The 27,327-nt window shown below is 28.3% G+C and overlaps 2 protein-coding genes across 2 annotated transcripts in view; one reads left to right on the forward strand and one right to left on the reverse strand.

The window, feature by feature from the left end:
* The window catches only part of LOC132948531 (solute carrier organic anion transporter family member 74D-like), a 49,578-nt gene extending 42,896 nt beyond the window's left edge, over positions 1–6,682 (forward strand). Inside the window, exons 6-9 of the mRNA XM_061019038.1 lie at positions 477–702; positions 1,913–2,041; positions 3,164–3,329; positions 5,581–6,682. Of these exons, the coding sequence (XP_060875021.1) occupies positions 477–702; positions 1,913–2,041; positions 3,164–3,324 (516 nt within the window). The 3' untranslated portion in view covers positions 3,325–3,329; positions 5,581–6,682. The remainder of the gene's footprint in view (positions 1–476; positions 703–1,912; positions 2,042–3,163; positions 3,330–5,580) is intronic.
* Positions 6,683–14,925: 8,243 nt separating this feature from the next.
* LOC132948696 (uncharacterized) lies at positions 14,926–15,970 on the reverse strand. The gene is made up of 2 exons (XM_061019302.1): positions 15,593–15,970; positions 14,926–15,366 (listed from the first exon to the last, which is right to left on the reverse strand). Exons 1-2 carry the CDS (start codon positions 15,786–15,788, stop codon positions 15,206–15,208), a joined length of 357 nt encoding a protein of 118 aa, XP_060875285.1. The 5' UTR covers positions 15,789–15,970; the 3' UTR covers positions 14,926–15,205.
* Between the last annotated feature and the right edge of the window lie 11,357 nt (positions 15,971–27,327).

Raw genomic sequence — 27,327 nt, forward strand, 5'->3', positions numbered from 1 at the left:
TAGTTTTTGTACAGTTAAAATAATATACACGTTATTATTATTTCAAGTTTAATTGTTTATATGCAATTATAAAGTTATCAAAATTAATAGTTGCTTGAAGACATTTCTTCTCATACTTTCTTCGGACTAATTCATAAATAAATACAATTTAAATTCGGGGGCTATTATATACCTACTAGTATAATATGCATTGCAATAAATACAAAAAAAATAATGTCAACTTTTAATTAAAATAAGTTAAGATTTCCCAATTACACAACATTTTTATTTACTTACTCAGCAGTACTTACTATAATATTATTCCATAAATAAATAAATTATTAAACTGATTAAATTATGCGATCAGATCGACCACTGCGCACAAACCATCTAATATTACAGTCGCATAATATTATAACTTCTAATACCTATAGCATGGTTCAGTGCCCTCTAATCACGAATGAAGACAAATCGTTATCTTCTACATTATTTTGCAGTTCACGGACTGCCAGTGCATGAACACCAACGCCACGGAGGCATATCCGGGCCCGTGCAAAGACGATTGCGAGGACTCGGGCTTTTGGTACATAGCTCTGTTCTCCTTGTTTGTGTTCATCCATTCCACTTCGGAGGTGGGCAGCATGTTGCTCATACTTCGATGCGTACATCCTCAGGACAAGGCCATGGCTCTTGGGCTCATACAGTTTGCCATAGGCCTATTCGGTGAGTCCAACTGTCATAGCGGCCACAACCGTTCGACGTCCGTGGTCCGTGGTCTGTGGTCTTACTAATAACATATCTTGCGAACTACCCAAAGTAAAAATACATTGCATTTGTGATAGTTTAGCAGGGAATATATTTAGGGTAGATATGGTTGGCACCTAGGGCCGAATTTAGGAGGTGCAATGGGTACAATGCAGCTTACCGAGCGGAAACGTACGACTGTACGAGAGGTGGTCCCGGAAATAATGAAAAAATTAATAAAGATTGTCAAGTTAGATGTTTAGTTAGACATATCTGTATACTTAATAGTAATAATATTATGTTATTTAATTTAGTAAATTTTTGTGGGGGAACCCCGTTGTTACTGAAATCTGTATGTAAACGTAATTTTATGAACAAGAAATTTATAAAAACTGAATGAGGGGTCCTTTACTTTTGCAACGTAAATATTTTTAAAATACACTGTATAGCAAATGGAAAAATGAATACTCGAAAACAAAAATTAGTACCTAATAAAATAACTTGTGGTAAGCAATATTAAATGCTGGACTTGTACAAAAAAAAATTATAAATCATGTTTAAAAATAAGTAATTTACATTTTACTGTCGATAGGAGCCTATTTTAATATAATCACGAAAATCATGGAAATAAAATATTAAACAGGTAAAAACTATAAGCGATAGCTGTAAAAGAAAGCTTTGAGTGGTATTATATTATAATCGCCTGATGAAAAAAATTCGTAAGGAATAATCCAATTACTGTCTAAATCTTATTTACCTACTTGTGTTTTAGTATTTAAATTACATACCTACAAACAATGTCATAAAAACAAATAACTGTATGAAAATGGTCTTGGAATATAGAAAATAAAAAATATTCTTCATACCCTACAAAATAATTCGGTAACCAACTTTGACGTTTCGGAACCAATTCAGATTTACATCCATACATACATGCATACATATGTAGCCATATAGGTTATAGGTATATAATATTATAAATATATTATAATATAATATAATATAATGTGTATATATATCACATACGCGTACTACACGCTCAAGAGCCAAGACTGACTATTTTCTATATTATAATATTAAAACGATCATTGATATTACATTAATTATTAAGTATTAATATTATTTTGAAAACTTTTTTCACACACGACGACTTTTATTATAACAATATTATTGTTTTATTGTCATACAGGTAACGTTCCTTGCCCCATATTGTACGGAGCGGTCGTCGACTCTGCGTGTCTCATATGGGAAATGACGTGCGGAAAACAAGGAGCGTGCTCTCTGTACAACTCGGACTCGTTCCGTATCTTCTACCATGGTAATATCCGGCGGCGGTCGATCTGGGAAGATTAGATTGCCAAACACAATATTATTATTATACACTTTAGGAGTCGATATTATTATATTATGCGTTTATGTATACGTATACGTAATTCTCGGAGATAGACGATTGAGTATTAGATATTTTCATATTGCACTTATACGTAGCGTACCTACCTACCTATTGAAAAAATGTTATGATTAGGTGTGAGATTTTGATGCCCAAATAGGTTTAGCAAAACGATCTAAAAATAAAAACATAAATGCTTTATCCAAATAATTTATTATATACAAAAACATTTAAATGTATTTATTTTATCTATAAAACGCAAAAAAATTCTAGAATCTGGTACTTTTAAATATCATAAGATTCCGCGTGTTTTTAAAATAAATAAAATACATTTCAAATAATCCGAAAAATAATCATATTGTACTTAAGTTTGATATATCTTGAAAATTAATTTACGTTGTAATAGGTGTATAAATTATGGTTGGTTTTTGTTTAGTATTTTAAAATAAAAACTGTCTTCGTTGGTCAGCTGATAAATTCCTATTAATTCAAAAAAATCTTTGATTCTAAAAATTACCAAAACGTATAAAATGTGATAGACTACCATTATAAGACATTCACAATATTGATAATTGGTACTCAGTAAAATGCTTATCAAATGTAATCGTTTCATCGAACATTATTTATAAAAAGGTCGCATGAAAAATTTGGTAAAAATATCTTGGGTCACCACTACACAAGGGTTGAGAACCGCTGTGATAGAGCGTAAAATACAAATTACATTTAAATACCTGTGGCACAAATTTAACTTGTAAAGCTACATTTTTAAACACGATAAAAAAATGCAGCAACATCTCAGCCTATGATATTTTACTTGATGATGGTAGGTATACATAATACTTATACATTTTATAATTAAGCATCAATACATTTTTAATCCAAAGTATATAACTGGAGACTATAAAAACTTAAATTGGACGGTGTTTGGATTTTTAATAATTTGTTATTATAGTGAGCGCCGTTTGCTTATGATATGCAAAATATCTAGTTATATGACAATTTAAAAGCAAATTAATTTCCAATTAACTGTTCTTATTTTGTCCACAACAGGTGTTACTGGGATACTGATGATGTGCGCCTTTTTTGTTGATATAATTGTCTGGTACAAGGCGGGGAGTATAAACTTTGAGGACGACCATCAACTGCCGATTAACGAGGAAGAACTGAGCCAACTGACACCCATCACTGACAAGACCGAAACAACTGTTTGACTAAAGTGAGCATTCGGTATTATGTGTTTAAGTTAATTTCATGAAGGACGGCTATCATAATTCTGAATGTATATAATATTGTTGAATTTAAGTCTATAAAGTTTAAAACCGGGAATCAATAATAAAATCTCAAACATCTGTTAAAACGTGGTCCGAGTTGTTGAAATGGGAGCTAAAAATAAAAACGATTTAATATAATATCGAGAAATATTACTTTTCGTATTATAATATCAGGTACTACGAAAAATATCAAATTACAACAATTTATATAAATAAGTTGAATCTAAAATAATAATGTTCCTTAAAGTATAAATAAAATTGTAAATCATAATCAATAAAAACCTACATAATATGAATCTGTTTTTGATGATATTATACTCGAGAACCAACATTATCATATTATAATTTAATATGAATTGTATGGTAATAGTTTCATAAACTTAATAATATATTAATATATAATATGATATGATATGTAACAGGTTATCTAACATCATTGTACTCAAATAACGGTAAATAGGTCGTACAGGTTGTCGGTTGATTTAAAGTTCAATAACTTCGGAAAATCTACGTAGATCAACATTATTTTGGCTGGACTCACACAACACATTTTAACAACCTTAATATTATCCAAATTCCAAATAATAATATTATAATATGAATACGGAAAGTCGATGGCCACGTATATTTTCTAATCTCGATTGAATGTATAATATATTTATTCAACGAATAAAACAAATTTAATAGGGTCATAGCTCTTTTCCGCCATAAAATCGGTTACTGGATACCTAATAGTAGTCTGGTTTCAATCAAAAACGTAAAAGGTACGATTCTTGTTTCCACCAAAATGTATTTTTCTGAAGACGTTTCCGTGAAATATTGTTAAAGAACCATGTTTGATTGCATACAAATGTAACAATATGATGTGTGGACATAACAAAAAAAAAGAGATTGCATAAAAAAAAAATATTAATAGCAAATAATTTTATCAATAAAATATAATTGCATTTTTTTAAATGCATTATATAACAGTTGTAGAGTATAAGTTAAACCAATGTAGAATTTAATTATAGTATTAACAAAGGTGAACCGTTTTCAAACCAAAGTTCTACCCATTTTATTTGGATTATATTTTTTATGAAGTTTTTAGTTTTTTACTTGGTAAACCATCTATGTATTAATACAGTACATACAAATTTAAATCATTGGTTTTCAATTTTTTTTTTCGATGCGTGAATCAAACCTTTCAACATTCATAATTGTTAGTAGAATTTAGCTGTGGCAAAATAGTCTCCCTTATAAAATTAGATACTTGTTAAGACGTATGCTACATAGTTGAGTAGTACTTACACAAAAAATGATACCCACCTAGTAAATTAATTGTGTTAAGTAGATCCTACATACCAATAATTATACTCCAATAATGATAATTTACTTGTAAATTATTTCCAGCAAATATTTAAGTATTTCTTCATCTAAACCATTGTAAATATATGATTATTATTGATTACCAGCCTTCAAAGATTTATTTTTAATTTGATTTACGACTGCCTACACAGCAAAATTCCATCGCTGCGGTAAATAATATCTTCACCTTATATATCTATCTAATTATAATTTATAAATTGATCCAAATTTCTAAACACGCGTAAATAAATACGATAGTAAGACATAGTACAATTACCAACTAATCAATCCTAACTTTGAATAAACTCAAAAAGTATCTATACAAAAAAATTAAGGCATCATATTGTAAATTCAACTATAAAATGTTTCGTAGATTAGTATATTATAATATACATACTAGACGAACATCAACTATTGAACATATCGCGTTAAATTCAAGTTGGATTGTTATATTATAATATTACTTTCCTACCTACAGATAAATATGAAACTGATCAAAAGAATGATTCCTGGATGATCAAACCACTGACTTTTAATCCATTTTTCGCGAGGTCGGACTGTTTCAATGTTTATTAATTATAACTAATAATTATTGTAAGATTTAACTAACTATCATGTCCATTATTTATGATCCACTTTTTGAAATGTCTATTTTTAAATGTCTAGCGTCACATTGATTTCTGCTTTCCATGGTTTTTCTGTAGTAAGATTTTGCCATAATAATAGTTATGTACTTATGTAGCATCAATTATTTTCATCTAAAACATTTAACCATCGTTAGTAATGACTCATTTTTAAACTTAAAATTAAAAATAGCATACTATATTTATTTTATGTTTTGTTTTACAGGTAGATGGTACTAAAGAACATCAATATTAACACGATATGTCATGTTCCTTATTCATAACCTCGGAGAGATCTGTTTAATATTTATTGAATTTTATACGGATTAAATTTATAACTTTTTCATTTATAACTTATGTAAATATATTAGGTGTATAATTAATATTTTTAATAATTTTACGTACGTCAAAACATGACAAAATTATATTACTATAATCACCACATGGTGCTTTCAATTTATATAAAAAAAAGTAGCATCACTTACAGTTTATATAGATGGAATAATTATTTTCGTTCCTTACCGGTATAATAATACATTTACTGTAGGCAACGAAAAATAAACAATAGAATTTTTTTTTATATGTTTTTTTATTAGATATATTTTTATAAACGATTATTTATTGTGAATACTATGCGTATTTTATTGTTGATAGGAAATTTGTTATTTTAGGTGAAACTTTTTTTCGTATTTTCAAGTCAATTACTTTTGTAACAAACAATCTTTTTCTTTTTTTTTTTTTTTTGTTGACTTTATACTATTGTATTTTTTATTGTATTACGCTTACAGTATACATCACTTTATAATATAAAATTAGATAATAATATACAATGCAAAATCGACTAATCTTACGTTTTTAAATTATAATAATAATGTAGTGTGTTGTTTTTGTAATCTCAAATTCATGGTGGACCACGAAGACCCAACAAATTAAAACGATGAAAAGGCTGTATTCGTTTTCTTGTAAAACAATAATAATTTATTTTAATTTTACAAATTAAATTCGATTTTAATTTTGTTAATTTATTATAATATTTCTAATTGAGTTTTGTCTATTTTTTTTTTAGTTTCAAACGTCACGTAATATATTAAGTTACCTTTTTATATAGATAAAAATGAATTAATAAAAATTTTATTAGTATAATATTCAAAATATTATATGATTTTAGTTAAAATTAAAATAACTTTAATATTATTGAAATAATTAGTGAATTATTTTTGTTGTTTGACCTAAACATCAAATATTTTGTTTTAAATCAATTTTATGCGTGTGCTATGTTGTTTTTTTTATTGTTAATTTATGTTTATTATTATAATTAATAATGTTTATTTATTTGTATTTTTATTGAAAAATTATAGTAGTAATAATTGGTTTTAGATAAGATTATTTATCCGACATTGTAAACGACTCTTTTTACAGTTCGATATCACTTTTTAACATTTAAAAATGGTTTTTCATATTATACTATATCCTTTTTAAACCTTTTTTTTTAAAACTGTTTTTTCGGTTGGTTAGATTAAATGATGAAACAATACATCAAAATCGACTGACTTTTTAGAAATAATATTATTTTTTAAATTTATTGTACAATAAATAACAGCGTATTTTTATATTGCATTTAAAACATGGTTTCGTTTAAAATAAAACAAGTTTTTAAGAATTTAAAATGTATTTTTATTGTTAATGTGTTTAAAAATAACGATTGCCATGAAAAAACAAAACAAAATACAATAAATATTTGTAATATTCAACCACTATTAGTGTATTTATTCAACTATTAAATATATATAAAAAAAATGAGGAAATAAGATTTTAGATTTTGAGTGGAGCAATGAGTGCAATGATTTTACAATAAAGTGTATTTTTTTAAAAATATTTTTAATCTATCCAATCTGTCATCATCTTAGTAAAAATGTTGTAAAGGTAGTAAAAATGCATAGATTTCTTTAAATTGGGGATAGTTTCTGGTAGAAAATTGGATAAAGTTGATGAGTCAAATGTAAATAATTATTATAGTACCTATTTGTCAAAATAACTGGGAAGAACAAAAAAAAAATTAAAGGAAAAAGGAAATTTTCATGCAAAACCAGTATCGTACAAAATTTTGTTGTTTTGGTGTAACCCAAAAACGAATAACCATAGATATTTAAAATTTTTTTCATATACCTAAATATTTTAACTCTTTTTAAGCTATTTACGGGTCATTGTAAATTTTTTTAAATATTTTTTTCTATTAATTTCGGTACAAATTGTTCACTGTGTCGAAAAGATTGAAAATGTAATACTAGGTTGCTCATAAGTAGCTTGCCTAACCTAACCTAACCTAACTAAAAATCTTGCATAGGCATTTTATATTAAATTTAGACGAAATTAGATATTTAAAAGAATAATTACGTTTTATAATAATAAAAATAAATTATACAAATAAATAGTAAAATAATTTACCTTAATATTGAAATAAAAATATATCATTAGCTATAATACTAGTCTTAAATCAGAACCGTTTTTGTTTTTATGAAAATTGTATAATGATTTATCATTTAAATCAAATTTAGAATACATAGTTATATGATTCACTCAATGTCAATGTTATAAGGTATACTCGACATCAAATTCGAAGTAACTGTGCAATAAAGGGGTTACTTAGTTTTTCAAATTTGTTTTTGAATATGGAATATAACCGAAATTATATACTTAAGCTGTGTGTTATTAGTTCGGACATGTATAATATTATGTAGGTATTTCTAATATATGTGTTGTATTTTAGAGAACTAGAGAAAACGTATTTAATATGCATGAATTGTATACCGACAAAAAATCTGAGTGAAACCGAACAGTTAAAGAAGAGAAAGAAGAGAAAGTGAAGAATGAGAAAAATAAAATGGAGAAGAAGAAGAAGAAGACGAAGAACAGGTTCATTACTACAAAATATATGTTACAGATGTTATAAAATTGATTAGAATAATATGTAACCGAAGGTGATACACATATATATATATATACAAACAAAGTGATGATATAATATTATGTATACTACGTAGGTACCTATGTATATTACAAATTACAATATAGGTAAAAATGTACAGGACACACACATACAACTATACTAGTGTACTGTGTACACTGTACAATCTGTGGCAATAACCTAACAGTTAACTGTTAAATACAATATAATAAAAGAATGCTACAATATACAGGTTGCTCACCCTCTTTTTTTCTTCAATTACCTATACTGTTATTCAAAATCTGATTTTTGGAATTTTTAAATATACTTTAAGACCGTATTTTCAAATTGTTGACATTTTATATTGTACTTAAGGAGTGTCCTGTGGAGATAAAAACTTCTGTTTTTCAAATGAGAACATCCCTTTTCAACTGTAAATTAAACAGTGGAAATTTTGCTGAAATTGTAGACGTATCGGAATTAAGATGCATACGGGAAGTTATTCAACTTTGTGTTCTAAGGATAAAAAGTCCGTGGTAATGGGTTTATAAGATATGGGGGCTATGGTGATTATTGTAATCATTAATAATACATATATTCTATCAATATTAATAATTTGTAAAAATGGACCAGTATAACAAATACTAGATCCAGTTTTACCTCTATTTTGTATTTAGTAAACAATAATAAATTAGGAAAATTATTATTAGTTATCGCTATTGCAGTAAATAACAGTAAGGTATAACTAACCTAACAAGCCTTCTATAATTTTTAAGCAGTACAATTTAAATAAAATATATCAATTAAATAGATATTGTGCAGCGTAAAGCAAAACATTTAAATACAAAAATCACCCTATAATACGTTATACTTAAACCGTTATCACCCTAAATAACGTTTATTATAATATGATTTGTTATATTTAAAACTAGTTAAAAAATGTAAAGGTTTTGTGTTTCGGACTTGCATTGTTAGAAAATTTATTTATTTACAAACGTTGATTCGCATTATTGATGAATGTGTATATAAGAAATTGGACCATTAATACTGCTCGAATTTGGTTAACACAATTTTTCGTTACACACCTATCATATAAAATGTTCAGTATACCCACTGGGACCATTACTAAATCAATAATTTCTCAGTATATTATTATATATACATTGTTGTAGATTACGGTATATATTATTATATTATTCATTATGCGTTTTAAAGTTATTTTAATGTCTAAAACAGGATATCTGAAGAAATATAACACATTTAGCGAAGCTAAAACAGAATACCACATCAATTACATACTTAACTATAGGTATTAAGTTTTCTAATTTAGGTCAGTAGTTGAAACACTAAACGAAACTAATAAAATGTAGACATAAACCAGTTGTGTACGTTATTAATATCGTAGTTTTAACTAAAAGCGGATTAATATTCACATTAAATTATAAAGTATATATCCTATAAATTATTGTATTAGACTGGCTTTGTATTTTATGGTTTCGTTTACACACGGTGTAAGCCGTTTGTGATGCATTATATTTCAGTAAGATAAAAATAAGGTAAGGTACAAATAACCAAAATCCGTGATCAACGATTTCGGTTTTTGAATAAAATGTGAATATTATATGGTGATATTACTGTAGCTAATTCTAAAGTTAAAATTGTTTTCGTTTTTGAACGTTTGACGGTGACATATTTCACTATGATATTTTGATTGAGCTGGATAGATTTAAAAATAATAATTATTGTTCATAATTCATTTTTGACACATATCATGTCGCTGCCGACAAAACATGCATAAAAAAACTCAGTCACCAAGGTCGTGGCGGTTGGCATGTTTCTCATATGTTGGACAATGTACACAATACGTATATTATACGAACGCGTTAAGTGTTTTCCTACGTTTTCTTGTCCACAGGTCGTATCCGGGTATGGTCAGGTTAGATGGTTTAATCTTCTTCTGCATAGTGACTAAGCGACTATCTCGTCCGTTTGGTATATATTTCACGGGCAACTATAATATTTCTATAACCTAACAGCTATTATAGATAATATTATTATTATTATTATTATTATTGCTATTGACCATCTAAAATAATATTTATTTATTTATGGGTACACGAGGTACAGGATATTATAAAATATAATCACCTCTTAGAGTTCAATACAATATTATTTTCAAACTTGAAAATATAATCCCACGTACTTATGTAACGTAAATGAGGTAGCGATGTTTTCGATTTACCAATAGGTTTGTCGATTTCACTGCAGTAAAAGTCTAGAAGTCATTGAAATCGAGGAAACTATATGTTGTACTTTAAGTGCATTATTAACAACGTATAGGTAGATATAACAATGGCACGATACCTACATTCTAAATCGGAATTACCATTCGTCAACTCAGAAATGTCGTTGTAATATGTGTTTGTTGTTACTCGTTTTCAACTAAGTCTTACGAAAACTAAAAGTATTTTGCATAGTAATATTAGTTAGCTTACTACATAATAGTATGTTTGTTGTCCGTAGTAAGTTGTATAATATCGTCATTAGTTATGATTTATGACCGACGAAATGACAAAAAGGTCAAAAGAATATTATTGTATCGTATTAGGCACCTGTGAAATAGTTACATATATTATTATGCGTACAATATGAACGATTTGACTTAGCAATATCTGAAAATGTTAGTAACACCATTGAGTGTATTTTATATTATACAATCTATGCTCAACCGCTAAAACAATACATTTTATTTTAAATGTTTGTTTTCGTGTAAGTACTACTTTTACTTTTAAATCGATGGATTACATAGGTCTTATCAAATAAAAGTGACAACACTTGATCGATATTAATCTCATTGAAGGAATGACACTTGTAAAGAACATTAGCGGTATAAGTTAGACAAGTACGTTGTCTTGTATAAATCAAAAAACTATTTAGTTTTACGATTTTGATTTTTATCCAAGATTTTTAAACGTTTAAATACATACATATTATACATAATGATCATCAACAAAACTTTAATTATTAATGCTTGATATTTTGGAATCAGTTGTGTAAATAAACGACATTGGCGAATGGAAAATAATACCAATTTAATAATTACTATTATAGGAAGCTCACAAGTCACATTCGCGTTAATTCACACAAACAACAGTAGTTAGAACTCTAATCTTTATAATTGATCGGTTCACCACTCAAACTCGTTGTAATTAAATATTTCTGCATAATGTATAATATTATGATAAAATACATAATCACATAAACATAATAAATAATAATGCATCATACTTTGTATCCTCATTAAACCAATATGTTTATACCAATATTTAATACAAACTTTTAGTAATTTTTGATTCACTGTTAGCATTTAAGTAAACCATTATTATGACGTATCAGCTGTGTGAACACTTAACATTTTACTACACCACAAAGATATATTATTTAGTTTATTACATGGCTTATTTCAAAAAGTACCTAATATAATAATCTTATAAGCTAGTAGATATTATAATATACGAATTCATCGAATTACTTCACGGTCCACATACATAATATATTAAATATACCAGAACAGGAAAACATTTCAAGGTTTTCCTATGAAGCTATGGAAAATTGAGTTTAGAAATTGCGTTAAAAAAAACTGTATAGGTGATTTTTTTATAGCGGAAGCGTTTTAGAATTAACACACAAAGCAATAGCGATTTTTTCACTATTATTATATTATTTATTTAGAAATTCTATGTAACAATAGTTTAACTTACACCGGCATAATTGTTTTCCTCTTATTTATTTCATACTAACTACGATAATTGTTTTAAAATATCGATACACATATTGTACAGCTATATATTATTTTTACCTGCACGGAGTACCATGTCATTAATTCATTTATATTACATTAAATGATTTACATCGGTATAAAGTACTATATAAAGCCACTATTCATATCAGTGTTATGATCATTTTGAATATTATATTATACCTAACCAGACATTTTTCTGTAGTTGCACGGCGGCCGACGAATATACCTATCACTAAATTATTATTCCACAAAGTAACTTGGAAAGTTGGAACTGTACACGATTCGCACTGTCGTGTCAGTGCCTACTCCTACAATATTAGAGTAATAACTAAAAGATGTTAGATGTTTTTTTTAGTTGCAGTTCATGGCCTCTTATGGTATAAAATATTAGTTACATTCTGACAATGCACTCGAGAAGTACTTATTATTTTCATATTATATTTTATTTCCAAAAAAATATGGTATTCGAATCGTAATATTGTATGTAAAATATTGTTTGTGTTATGAGCATTTTAACATAGGTTTTTCGTTTTTCGAGTTACAACAGTTCTTATACCCACAACAACACGCTTAAGTATAACTGACAATATGAATTATTTATTACGAGTATACGGTATGCACGTGTATCCACACGTCATGTAGGTATAAAGTCTGTTTCATTATTATTTATTTTACCATTGAACTTCACGCGCACTTACCGATCAATAATATATTGATATAATAGAGAACAAATCAAACATAGGTTCTCAGTTGTACTGCAAAGTAGAATAGACGATGCGATACTGCAGGAAACCAGTGACTGTATAATAATTAATAAGTGAAAATGTATGGTTAATTCGCTTGCTATTTATACGGTAATGCACCATCTTAGTATACACTTATATAGGATAAAACAATTATTATTAGTCGTTACTGAGAGGTACCGTTACGATACTGCATGAATCGTTTTACTATTATAGTTTATATTATACGTCCGTCAAAATACTCCTATAATACCTGTACGTGTAGTTACACAATTATATTATGGTTTAATCTCCCTAATATTTAATCACAGAAGCAATAATCCCTTAAGTACCTACGTTATATAATGTTTTAATGATTATTTCAAGTACGATGGAGTTAATATTGTATTTTGGCTATTCATACAATACATTGCTAATATCTACCTAGTATACGGGTGATCCATTTAACGTAAATATAACTCATTATTTCAGAAAACAATAACGTTTTTGAAAATATATCTTTACATAATTTTAAGTCGTTATAAAACAACTTATTTTTACTATTTTTTAAGTTTTTACTTTACTTACGACAACTTACATTTTTAATTTCATACTCTGAAGCATAATATTACTAGGTATGAGTATTTCTATCTATAAAAATCAATTTTCAGTCAAGTAGGTACCTAGTTAATTAGTTATAACTTATAAGTATTTAAATTTTAAAGTTTCGATGAGATGAATAGTGGACCAATGTTTTGAGGCTTCCCACCTTTTATACCACTCCACTCAACATCAAAATTTGAAGTAAGTATCTAAAAAATATTCTACAATGAAATTAAGAACTAAAAATGCATCTTGTTATTAAAAAAGTAAAAATTAAAAAACAAAAACGATAAAAAAAATCGGAAATAAAATTTTTTTTTCAGAAAAATGTTGTTTTTAACGACTTAAAATTATGTAACATATACTTTCAAAAACGTTAATAGTTTTTGAACGATAGGTGTCTTACATTAAATGGATCACCCGAGACTGTAATATCCATGTAATATTCTTTTCAGAAGTTATGAACAATATTGTATATTAAAACATAGGTACACCGCCTGAAACTTACACATCCCACATCGAAAAAAATCTATATGCGATGCCATATCTACTTATATACGTCAATGCCAAAATATGACTCTCGTCTATTAGAATGCATAGTATTAATATAATATGTATTATAATTAGGGCCTAAGGGTATAATCATTACACTTGGGTAAGAAAAGTAGGAACTAGGACAACTTATTTGTTATAAATTATAATTGTATATAGGTAGCTATGAGTTTTTTCACCTTTTTTATTAAATATTATTAATATTTGGTATAGGTCCATTAAACTTTAATTTTTAGTTTTATTTAAAGTGATGGTTAAAATACTCAATTAAACAAAACTTTAGATTTATAGGTACCAATAATTTTAGTCTTAAAATTAATGCGTTTTAAATTTATAAGACAATAATTTTATAGTCTATAAATTGTAAATAATATGTATAATTATATTATTCAATTTGTATTTATGAGAAATTAAGGACCTTATAATAATATACGTATAATAAAAAACAATATAAATGTAATTTGATTCAACATTATATTAAATAACTTAAACAAGTATACAGTGTAAAAAAATGTCAAAAAACTTATAAGTTTCTGAAGGTCGGTTTATAATATAGTTTGTTCTTAATATAAAAGAATCAACTCTAAAGTTACACAATTATATAGTTATAATCCAGATTAACTGTAATATTCTTGTATATACATATAATATAATAAAGATTATTCATTGTAAATATTGTAATATTTTTTCAATAATATTATGCAAATGCAAATCGAAAACTTTGTTAATCTCGTTAATCTTATTGTAATTTTTACCTTTAAAGTATTATAATCATATAAATGCAAGAAAGAAAATATAACTATGGATCTATACCTACGCAACAAGAAATCGTATGGGCAAAGTATCTATATAGGTATGGTCAAATTTAAAAAAAATTTAATTTCGATAAGCAATCATACAAGTCAATAACTGCTGGTATGCCTCTTTACGCATAATTACAACTCTACATTACGTGACTCATGTTCGTATATTAAGTATAATATATTAAATTCATAAATAAATATAAATTATATTCATTTTTTTGTTTCATATTACAAACATGTTCGCTGCATTAATTGTCGAACGTAACGCAGATCGGAGCGCGATGCGGTTTGAATAAAAATAATAATTATATTGTCCGGATTAATACATTGTGCGTGGTTTATGGTAAATTATAATAAGACAGGTAAAGGTATATTATAATATTATACATCTCATCGTTTCAGTGATAAGTGTGCCGTCACACGCGTCAGACCACCAACGATCTGGCCGATTTGTTGGTCTGCATCGATGAAGCCGCGGTCGTCGAGTTGGAAGGCAACATGATCTTTGACTTGTTTTTGGATCCGACTCGGTTGTGCACTTGCAAATTGGACTCGACGACGATCTCGTCAAAGCCCGTGTTCAACACTACCGGAAAATCAATTTTGAATTATTAAAAAAACGGTTATGACGTAAAATTCAGTATACCTAATATCCAATAGGTTAGGTTGCAAAGGGCATACTTGCTAGCTATAAGTACTGCACCGTCTTAATCTATTCATCTAGTGATAAGGGGCCGAGACGGGTTGGAGGATTATCGAAAAACCGTTTTTATTCCTTTCGAAATCCTTACGTTTCGTATGGGAAATTTTACCTTGCGTGGGCTTCTGAAGTCTGCTATTCCGGTTGTTGAAGGGAGTCGTCGGCCCAGTCGCGCTCTCCAGCGGTTTGACTCCTCCGTCTCTCGCCGGTTTGCCATTTCCGGCGTCCTGTGGTCTGCAAAGGCAACCGACGACCAGTAGTAACAACATCGCCGGCACGCCGAACGAAAGTCGTGGAGTGGTCAGCATTTCTAACGGATTTATTTTAATATACAACGATATTAGATTAGTGTGTAAAATAATCCCCGGCGAGGAGGCAAATACGGAATAACAATAATAATAATAATAATAGTAGTAGAAACAGTTATGTATTATTATGATAGTCGGTCGACGGAGCTGGCGATGGTTCGTGCGCGGATGCTGATCCAATACTGCAGCCCACCACCACCGCCATCCGCTTGCCCACCTACCGCCGTTGTAGATATCGTCGTCGCAGCAGCGGTCATACTCCGATCTCGCTTGGTAGAGGCTACATAATAATATTATATTACATTATATGCGGCCGAGTATTTATCAATATATTAAATTTACGTGTGTCAGTGTGAACGATATTACACGCACTCGTATTTTATATAACCCACAATATTATTGTTCGTACCACAGTAATATGCATGTCTATATACGGCCGTATAGCTGTGTGGGTACTGCAGTGACCGCGCTGCCAAGACTCAGTGAAAGTATATAATATTGTTATAATAAAACTACTGAAATGCGTGTTATACTATTATTACTACCTATTTGCGAAGTGTTCCGTGGATACAGATAAGGTTTGCCGAGTGTTAGCGGTAAGGAGTTTTTCTATACGTCCTACGAGTTAAAATATATGTACAGAAACCGATTTCAGAATATGTTGTATTATTATTGTAGATAATATACTATGATACTGTGTACTAGGCTATAAAAGTTCGAAAAAATAAAATACTTTCAAAATTGTTTTTTTTTAAAACTATTATAGCTTTATAGGTACACAGTAGGTTAGGTAGTAACCTACTACCTTGGGTACAACCTACATAATATACTTTATATACCTATTTTTAATTAGATATTACTCGTAAAACTCTTATTATTAAATTGAATAATTTTCAGTAAATCACGTATAACACAGTTAACAATATGATCAACTGCCAAAAAGCTGATAATATAAAAATATTTTGCTAAAGATTTCTCACGAGCGTTTTAAATCTATCATATTGTAACTCAAGTAAATATATCGTTATTTCCCTTCGAATTCAGTGTCTTTGTTTATGTGTGTGCACTATATCCATTGATAATGCATTTTGTTCACCTGTACTACAGGTATGACAATTACATGTATACCTACCTCCCATTATACATGACGTTTCGTAATAAAATACAAACCTCGGGTGGATATTGTCAACCCAGGGTGGGAATGCACAAGAAACCAGTTTCGACGAACGTCGTCTGGTCAGAGACATAAACGATATAATATATTATGCGGTTGTTGACATCGTCTCCGTCGGCCTTTGTACCACTGCAGCAATAAAATATTATGAAAAATGTGAATAATATTTTCATTGGTAGGCACTAACTACTAGCTGTATATTACCCGACGTTGCCGGAGATAAATTCATTAATCCAGTATGGCCGGGAACATACTACTTGTGTCCGAAATTATTATCAGTAAGTGAATTCAAAAAAGATTCAAAAAGGGTCATAGTCTATTTGTGTCGTGCGACATATTATTAATGATGATAAATAGTTGTTATTTGTTAAGCAGTAATCTTTTCAAATAAAATCGACATCGACTATATAATTTGACTCCTAGCTGTGAACTCTGGATAATGAACGTGGATTCACGAACAATAATTTATATAAGTACATAATTGCGCGTACCTAAGTATGTATTTCCAAAATAATATTTACTGTTAAAGCGTATACATATTATTAATATAGGAGAAAAGGAGAACATCGTTTTTGAATGACAGTGTGAAAAATGTTACTTGTTGCTTTTAAAAATCTTGTGATTAATGATTATTTGTACTACTTAAAGAGTGTCATGTGAAGATACAAATGTCTGTTTTTAAAATAAGAACTCCCTCCTCTCTATCTCTTTTTAGTGTAAATTAATGAGTGTAGATATTTTTTTTAATTTTGATGCTAGTTCAAATTTCAAAGTTTCTTAAAATGTTATTACTAAAATTATATTAAAATGTTATTACTAAAATTATATTAAAATGTTTATAATAAGGATAATAGCCCTTAAAAATGGTTTTACAAAAATATAAAATAGATGCAATAATATTGGATCTAGTATTTTTTATATTCGGACCATTTTAATAATTATTGTTGTTGTATTAATAATAATTACTACAAATTTTTAAATCAATTATTATATTCATAGCTCATAATATTAATAACTCAAAAACGACTCATCATATTTTCCAAAATTAATATATCATTGAGTTTTGGTTGATAGACAACAGTTGTAAACTGTAATATACTTATATAATATAAGTCTTGTTAGTTACAGCTTTAGAAGATTCGTTATATATTAGGTTCATGTAAGATTTAGAGAGTTAAATAAAAGTATTATTTAATAAATATTCAGTGAAATATTAAATTATGATAATATTTTCCGATCTATTAAGTATTTCAATGATGAAATAACGATTGCAATATTGATACCCTAACTAAATGAATCTACTATCTTGGGCTCTACAAATATTAGTATTTTTCCTGTTCCTCCGCTAGTCCTGAGGACGCCCCTACTGTAGGACGCCAGCTATATACATACTTAATACTTAGTATTAATTCGTATTATCTTGTGTTGGCCACAAATATAAGTTTGAATTAAACGTAGGTTTTCCAAAAAAACTAGTTATTCATATTATTTTATATTATAATGCATACCTTATATAATATGCTGGCTAGGCTAAATAATATATGTTTGTTATACATTTTATTTTAATAAAATAAACTAACTACGTAATATATATTATTAAAACCGTTTGTTTCTTATTAATGTTATTACCTATTATTTTTTTGTTCAAAATAAATTTAAATAAAATACAACAGTTTTAGTATTCATGAATAATATTTATATTTTTCCGATATATTGTTTTAATTTGTAATTTGTAATAGTTTTTCCGAGATTATTTTTAACTTTCCTTACCTAGATTATTTTTGTTTGGATATGCATTATTTTAATTTACAATATAAAACCATTAAACCGTTTTAGATTCATATAGATGTACGGATCAATATTAAACACAATAAATTATTAACAAAGGATTTGATTTCTCAGAATACAGATCTGAAATTGTTTTATGTACCTCAATGTTTCATCACTGTAAGTTAAGCGTTATGCGGTTATGCCTTTATAGAAAAGTCATTGATTTCAAGTGATAATAAGAAATTATTTTTGTATATTAAGTCTTGGTAAGTTAACGGTATGTACCTATTTTGTAAACATATGTATTTAAACATTAAGTATTATATATGTATCGCCTAATATTATTACAAATATTTAGTATTTATCGTAATAGTACATAATATTATACATATATAAGTAAGTACCTACTATATAGCTTTAAACTTATTTGATAGACTAGCGCTTATAGAAGGCCATCTACGATGGTGAAAGATGATAATTCTAGAGGATTTCGGTGATTTAGTGATTGGAATGAAAAATTTTCACGGCGTATCGTCTCTGTATTATTCTTGTCGCGTATAATAATTATTTTACTTAATATTGTCATCCACGCATGCGTCACCATTTCATCTCCATGCCCAATACATTATGCCAGCCGGCCTCACAAACACAGAAACGTCGTTCCGGGTATGTAAAAAAATGTTTATGGAGGAGTTTTGCGTCATTTTAGGCAGGTTGATAGTGAGGTTCTATTGGAGTGAGTGATTGGAAACATAGTGATATAGGTATTTATCACTAAATGATAATAAATAATATATTACATTTTTATTAAAATATAATACATACTTAATATAATAATAATAATATAGGACAGTGATGAATTCAACTAAGTATACTCTTTTAAACGACTGTTATTATAATTTCAAGACGTATTTAATTAATTATTCCCACACTCGTCACGTGGATGTCATAAATTCAAGGAGTAAAAACGGGTATTCCGCAAAAATGGTTTCCCGTTTTTAGTCCATGGATTTATAACACTGTGTGAAGATCGAATACAAATTCCTCAACGCCTGCAGTCTCGGTTGCCTTTTCTGAGGCTGAAACACATTTAAATTCAACACTAGTACGCTTAAAATGAGCGAATGCCATGCGGCGAAAAAATAAACAATTCTAAATAAATTAAAACCAATCAAATGTGTAATTCAATATATTTAATTTATTTATATAAATCATATTACGTTATATTGATGTATAAGATGCATTTTAAACGCGAGAAGCGCATGTTTTTCATGTACAAATCTTTGAAAATTAAGTATTATTATTGTAGTCGACCGGCGTTCGCGAGTTCTCGCTTACAATGTGGATTAGGCCTATCGGGGACACCACAATAAAAAAAACGCGCCACGTGTAATACCTCATACTTTTAAACAACGTTATGTCGTCTAACTAGTATAGGTGGTGAGGAAGTTTACCTAAAATCATTTTTATACCTACTACATTGGGTACTTTTACGTATTTAAAGTGGCCATATATAATACTATACAAATAATAATAATATTTATTTGACATCAAATTATTAATATATATTACATATATATAGCTAATAGTATAATACAAATATTAATAAGGTAAAATAAACTAAACATTTGTTCTCATTTTAAAAACAGAAGTTGGATTTACTACAGAACACTCCTTAATAGTAATACGAAAAATCTCAAGAATTGGAAAATATGGTCGGCGAGTATATTCGATAACTCTAAAAAAAAAATCAGATAACTGATTAATCAGATAATCTGATAACTACATTATTGAAGAAAAAAGAAGGTGGCCATACTTGGTGAATCTCTCTATGTACAGTAATATTCAGTGCTTAACTAGGTAACCTTATGGCTTCCATACATGATACATCTGACCATTTATGTAAAATAGTTCCTCCAAACTAAGATTGTGGACGGACATTTTACTATATTTTCAATCGGTGTTGTAATGATTAATATGTGTTGGAATTTCAATTCTAGATTTTTTTTTCTTCTCAGCAACTAATATTAATCATTATTTTATTTAGATATATCGGATTCGAGGTTTTCATTTTATGATCGTTAAATGATTTTACAATACTTACTATTCATTTCAAACTGAAACAATGTACATATACACACACTGACAAACACTCGTCGTATATTTAATATTTATAAAACTATAGACCATTAGATATGTAGTTCCAAAGTTTTGAGAACCATATCTAATGCTCCATGGTTTGGACGTAATGATGCACTCCACAAAGACTTCCAGCTACCCACAATAGTCAACCACTGAGTACCTACATAAAAAAATTAGCAATCAACTTCTTTGACCACATCAATTCTGCTCACAATGCGAAATTGTATAGACTAAGACAAGTGACCCACCTTCTGTGATCCGACTCAAGCCCATACGACCTGTTGTAATAATTATTGTTTATTTAATTTTAATTTTAATTTTCTTCTGATTTATAAATACTTTAAAACGTAGACGATAGTATCTTTTATTACTAATATGGTAATATTTATTACTAATTGTTATCTGTAAATTTATTTAATCAACAATAATTTAAGATGACATACCTACGTCAGTGTAACTTTATTTAATAAAAAAAAAAGATATATAGTAAAATGTATTATTAATAATTTCATAGTTAAATTAATACAATCGCATAATATTGGTTCATCGTATATTCAATTAAAAATCATGTTGTATGCTATAATAATTGCTTTTGTAAAAATACATTATTCATGATATGGGTCTTCGCACAAAACGTTGAAATATGTTGAACAACTTGTATTTCTTTTACGTGCCTTACAGTGATCAGATTGTTCAAATTAAAAATTCTATCGCCGTTTCAGTTTATTTTCCTCTTTGTGGATTCTTTAAACAATATTATATTTATAAGCCTATGGAGGCCAGTATACGACAAATAAAACACTATTGTTTAGCGCAAAACATTTAATCTAATAATATAAAAAAAATTAATATTATTTTACGTTTTACTATACTTGATTTTACAACATTTAAACACATTACTATCAGCATTTGGGGATATAAATATTATAAGATTATCATCAATATAAATAGACTATGCAAATTTTATTACGTTCCCCAAGAAAAAAAAAATAACTAAAGAACTCGCTCTGCTGTATAGGACTGACTCTAAGGGTCGAGTGTACAATATCATTGAGTAGATCAGTGTAATGGATAATAGTATGTCAAATTTTAATTTAATGATAAATCGTTGTGGAGATACTTAGAAAAATGATTCTGAAGTAGTCTCTCAGTCTATATTAATTTTAAGGATATCTTGTGTTATATTTAATTGGCTATTAGTAATTTTTATTTATTTGTAATACAGTAGGTATAGTTTATTAATTTTCGACAAAAAGAAATCGCATATCATCGCTGACACACAAAAACTCTCATATGCTAAAAACTGATTTTACAGTGGTCACAAAAAACTTAAAAAAAAAACAAACAAATTTCCAATGATCTACAGCTAAAATGTATAAAACTATAAACACTATATAAAATCTTAATTGGAAAAAAATTCAACATTTATGGAAATATTGAATGTTATTATAAATGTTTTGCTAAATTGGAAGTTTAATTAGAATTTTCATCTTACCAATCGTATATAGAAGGTTTTTTTGTCACGTAGGAGTTTTTTTGAATGATAGTTGGTGTAATATTATGATTTAATCACATATATAAGGTATTTCAAAGTCTCACATAGGAGGTTTTATTTATTATTAGTTTTTATTAATTTTACGTTAAAGATACCTACGCAATAATTACATAGGAGATATTATCAAATAATAAATAATTTTTTTTTGAATCCATGAACACCAAAATCTCAAAATCTAAAATTTGGCACATAGGAGGTTGTTTTGTGGTCAACGATGATATTATATCAAAATAATAATTATTACAATATTACGTATATTACATAAAAATTCGACGCCTCAGTTCAAAACTGCAATAACTCAAAAAATTGGTTTATTGAGTATAATGTATTTTCTATATTGTTTCTCTATGTAACCTAATGTAAATTAAAATATTGAAAATGCTCTCTCGTGGTCAATAATTTAACTATATTTCATTGCGTTATTGAACTGAAATTGTCATAAGATGGTGTACATAACTTGGATTTGTTAAAACTCGAGTTGTTGCAGTTTTGAACTGAGGCGTTGATTAATATTACTAGTTGTTATTAATTTGTAAGTCAATGTCCTGTACAATGGTGTGAATATTGCTCCGTGGTATAAATAGCTTAAAATCAATCCAAATATTAAAAAAAAAATGTATTTTATATAGCAGTAAATAATAATATAAGTAATGGTGGAACGTTGTAAGACCTTATAATAATATATTTGAATTACGATAAAAAACTAAAATCATTATTTTTTGTTTAAATATCGAGTTTCATCGAAATTTGAAACTTATATTAAAATATGTTCAAACCTTAACTACTATAACATTGAACACTTTATAAATTTTAAACTAATAAATAAATTTCAATTTTTCATGAATAATTTAAAAAAATTGAACTCAATCACTTGTAAAAAAAACTATGCATATATATATTTTTAATATTTTTAAATCATTTAAACAACAGATTTTGAAAATAAATCTTGTACTACATTTTCAAGCATTTTAACTGAAGACAAAAATGTTATTAGACATACATTAAAAAATAGGGAATCTCAAATTTCTATAAATATCACAAAATTAATCAAAATATTTTTAAATAATTTGGTTGTTATTTCATGGCTATTAAATGCTAATATTATGGTTATTCCATGTCTCTGTATTATCTCATAGTAATTTATTTTTTTAATTAGAACAATAATAAAAGCAAAATTTTAGGTTTTGTCAAAATCTGTTTTTTTGTAAGTATATTAATTACGATTTTTTTTAATTTTGTTTTATTTTTCCTGATTATTTGGAAAAGTATGTGAATTTTTGACGTTCGAGGCACCAAAGTATATCAACTAAAATCATTCTCAACATTTGAAGATTTAAGAATTTTTACTACTCTATTAGTGAATGACAGACAAAAATCATACTTCATTGTAAAAGAAATATACATTCATCGCTCCGCTCAGAATCTAAAACATATTGGCATAGAATATAATGCATGAATTGAATAATTAAATTATAAATATTGGTGAATGGTGATACTAAAGTTGGCTGTAACGCCTGTAACAGATGTTTTTGTATTAGAATTTTTTAAAGCAACGATACATCTTTGGATTTAATAAGTGATTCTACTACTTCGTCTTGCCAAGTATATTATTATCAAGATGTGGTTAGTAACTATTACTTTTCTTGTTTTAAATAACTTTTCTATCTAAAAAAAACTTCCTCTAATAGTTGTTGCAATATTAAAATTTTCGATTTTAAAGAGCATTCAGCTAAAGCTATTAGTATTAAGTATAGATAAACAATTTATTGATGGAGTGTCTATTTAAAATAAAATTCACGTTATCTCAAAAATGAAGATTTTAAAATACATTTTTTGATCCAACTGTTTTACGTATAATTTTTACTTGTTTACTATCTCATTAATGCATATTATTCTAAACATTAAATAATATTATATTTAATATTTTGGATAACATTTAGACGTTTTTGTCTACAATACAGGTAATATATACCCTATAATATTTTTCAGATTATATTTTCTAGTCAATTGATGGTGTTTATAACTCTAAATTATTCATATAAAAGTCTCTATAAAAACGATAGTTTTATAGTTCGTTATTGATACAATGTCATAAAAATGCGTATTCGTTTAAGTACTTAAAATTAAAAAACAAAATAATTAAACTTAGGGTTACAAGAAAAATTGTCAAATTAATTTCGTCTGTTTTTTTATTTTGTGTTTAGAAAATAATTTAGTTCAGACATCCGGTGTACAGCTTTGCCAAATACAACTTTTAACATAAATATTTTGAAATATATATAATATAATAATAAATTGCATGTACATTTTTAGCTAAGCAAACACAAATCTCAACACTTCCCCAATTGTATAAAAAAATTAACTGTCTAAAATATGTAGCCAAAAAGGCATTTTGGATATTTTTGCAAAGGATAAAATATGAAGTATGGTACTTACTAATTTGTTTTAGACTTGAAAACGTATTTGGACACACTATTATTATCACTATAAACATGTTATTGAACGAAATAAATAGAAAAAAATGTCTGCTAATCTCCTACTCAATATTCATAAAAATGTAAAATACAATATTTTGGACTTATTCTACACTGACATAATTTCATTGAAGTTCATAAAATAAGCAAAGAGACGAAACATCGAAACACAGACTTTGAAAAGAAGGCGCTGTTTTTATTACTTTATCACTCGCAACTTTATAGATTCAAAATAATGTACTCGCAGATCAGTCTTAAATGATCAATAATATGTAAACTCACTGATTTTAATCTCCCTCTCTGTCACGCACCACATAGACAAAAAGCATTCATGTAAATTTTACCTATTACAAAAATTATAGAGAATAATGTTTAAGGTATGACATATTATCGATTTGTCTAAAATAATATTGTTTAAAACAATTTAAAACAGTGGAACCTAAATGGCTTCTTCAAAAAACGTGAGCTAAAACTCATCATCCAAAACCATTCGAATGCCTCCAGTACACAGAGGAACTCGACAAACTCAACATTCCCAACACCCTAGACGCAGCCTCGGACCGAACGCAAACACCACCTAATAAGGTACCAAATTTTATTTCTTTTTTTTTTTGAGAAAATCCGTTTGTTCGATTTAATTTAAATATTATAATTAAGGATATACATTTAAAAAAATTATTTTAATTATAATAACAGCAACAACTATTGGCCGTTGTCGTCGATGTTTTGTTTAGATCAGTAAAAAAAAAAAACAAAACAATTTAATACCTATTTCAATGTACAAGTATTTTTTTAAATTTTAAAAATCAAATAATAATAAAATATATAACCAACATGGCATACTCTCTAAAAATATATTATCCTTTATACTTTTTGTGATAGGGGATCATTTATGAATTACAGATTTTATACTTTTTTAAAATTACTCGAAAATCACAAAAAAAAATACGGCCGCGTGAATGCGTTTATCCAACATGTTATTGCACTGGTATCTACTTATGTGATGATTTAAAAACCAATAATATTATGAACCACAAAAAATTTTAAAAATTTTAAAAAAAAAACTGGTCGAGGGCATAATGTTGATTTTTTACTTTTATACACGTACAGAGATTATACATATTAAGTATGATAATAATATATTTTTAAGGTTTTTCAAATCGTTTCCTCATCGTTTATAGATGATCAGCTCGGGAAAATCGTTTACACGGCGTCTACGGCGATCTGATTTTACAAACATTCGTGCGGAATATTTATTCGCATATACTTTAATCAATATCGAAATAAACGAACGATAATAGATAAGCTTTGGTACTTTCGTGACAGTAGTCGTAGACCGTAGTCAATTATATCTACGCACAGGCCACGCACACGCACACGCATATTACATATGATAATGTATTATGTATTTATTCCCACGGCGGCCGGCCAGTTCTTTGGCTGCAAAAACCGTAGTATATAATATATTCACGGCCCGGCGTGCACTATGAGACTAGAGTCGGGCAAGTACGTGACACGCGTTTTGCTAATGTGTATAATTTTTAAAAAAAATTTTCTGAAATTTTTATTTTCTCGTTTTTACGTGCCTATTGTTTGACGGTCACGCGGAGCTCGCGCGTGCGTGTGTGTGCGTGCCGTGAAAACCGTCATCGGAGCGACTACGACAATGCGAAAAAAAAAATAAAATAATAATGTAGGTATATTATATATATTGGCAACCGATCGCAAACTCGTGTGCCGACCGTACGTCGTGTGGGTGTGCGGGTGTGCGGGTCAACGACGACGACGGCGACGACGTGTCCATCGTTCCGAGATTATACAGACGTCGTGTCTCGTGCAGACACGACAGGTCCTCCTCCGAGCCGGACTTCTGTTCTGCCGCTGCGCCCAGGTGCTCGGTTCGCGTTGCGTCACAAGCTGCTGCCGGGTTCATCAATAATGAATGAGCGTCGCCTCTGTACGGACATAATAATATAATATACTATGCGACAGTAATAATATGAAATTATATTAGCAACGTCAATATCGTCACGACACGGTTTTTGTCTTTAGAATGCGTCCCTGGACAACACTATCGGCAGCAGCGGCGGCGGCGACGGCGACGAACGTACAAATAATAATTAAGTGTGACACATCTCGCCCGGAAAATGCGACGAGCTTACAGTGCGATTGTCATGCATCATTGCGTATTCGCGACCATTCGCCGACATACGTTGGTGAGCTCCGACCGCGGCAGTCGTCCGCTGACGTAATAAAGTGGTGTTATGATAATAACATTTTATTATACTATAGACAACAATGGACGACAGATAACGTATCTGCTCCGGGGACTGATGAAGACGTGTGTATCGAGCCTAGATTACAATACGAATTACACTCGTATTACACTCAGTACAATATAATAATAGCTGCTATTATTATTGG

Source organism: Metopolophium dirhodum, chromosome 7 (genome assembly GCF_019925205.1).
Source record: "Metopolophium dirhodum isolate CAU chromosome 7, ASM1992520v1, whole genome shotgun sequence".
Lineage (NCBI taxonomy): Eukaryota > Metazoa > Arthropoda > Insecta > Hemiptera > Aphididae > Metopolophium > Metopolophium dirhodum.

What these genes read in the sequence shown, in the direction of transcription:
- LOC132948696 (XM_061019302.1), bottom strand. Translation starts at nt 15,788, where the DNA reads ATGCTGACCACTCCACGACTTTCGTTCGGCGTGCCGGCGATGTTGTTA. An exon ending in ACTTCAGAAGCCCACGCAAG is followed by an intron (nt 15,367 to 15,592) that starts GTAAAATTTCCC and finishes ATTTTCCGGTAG; the next exon opens with TGTTGAACACGGGCTTTGAC.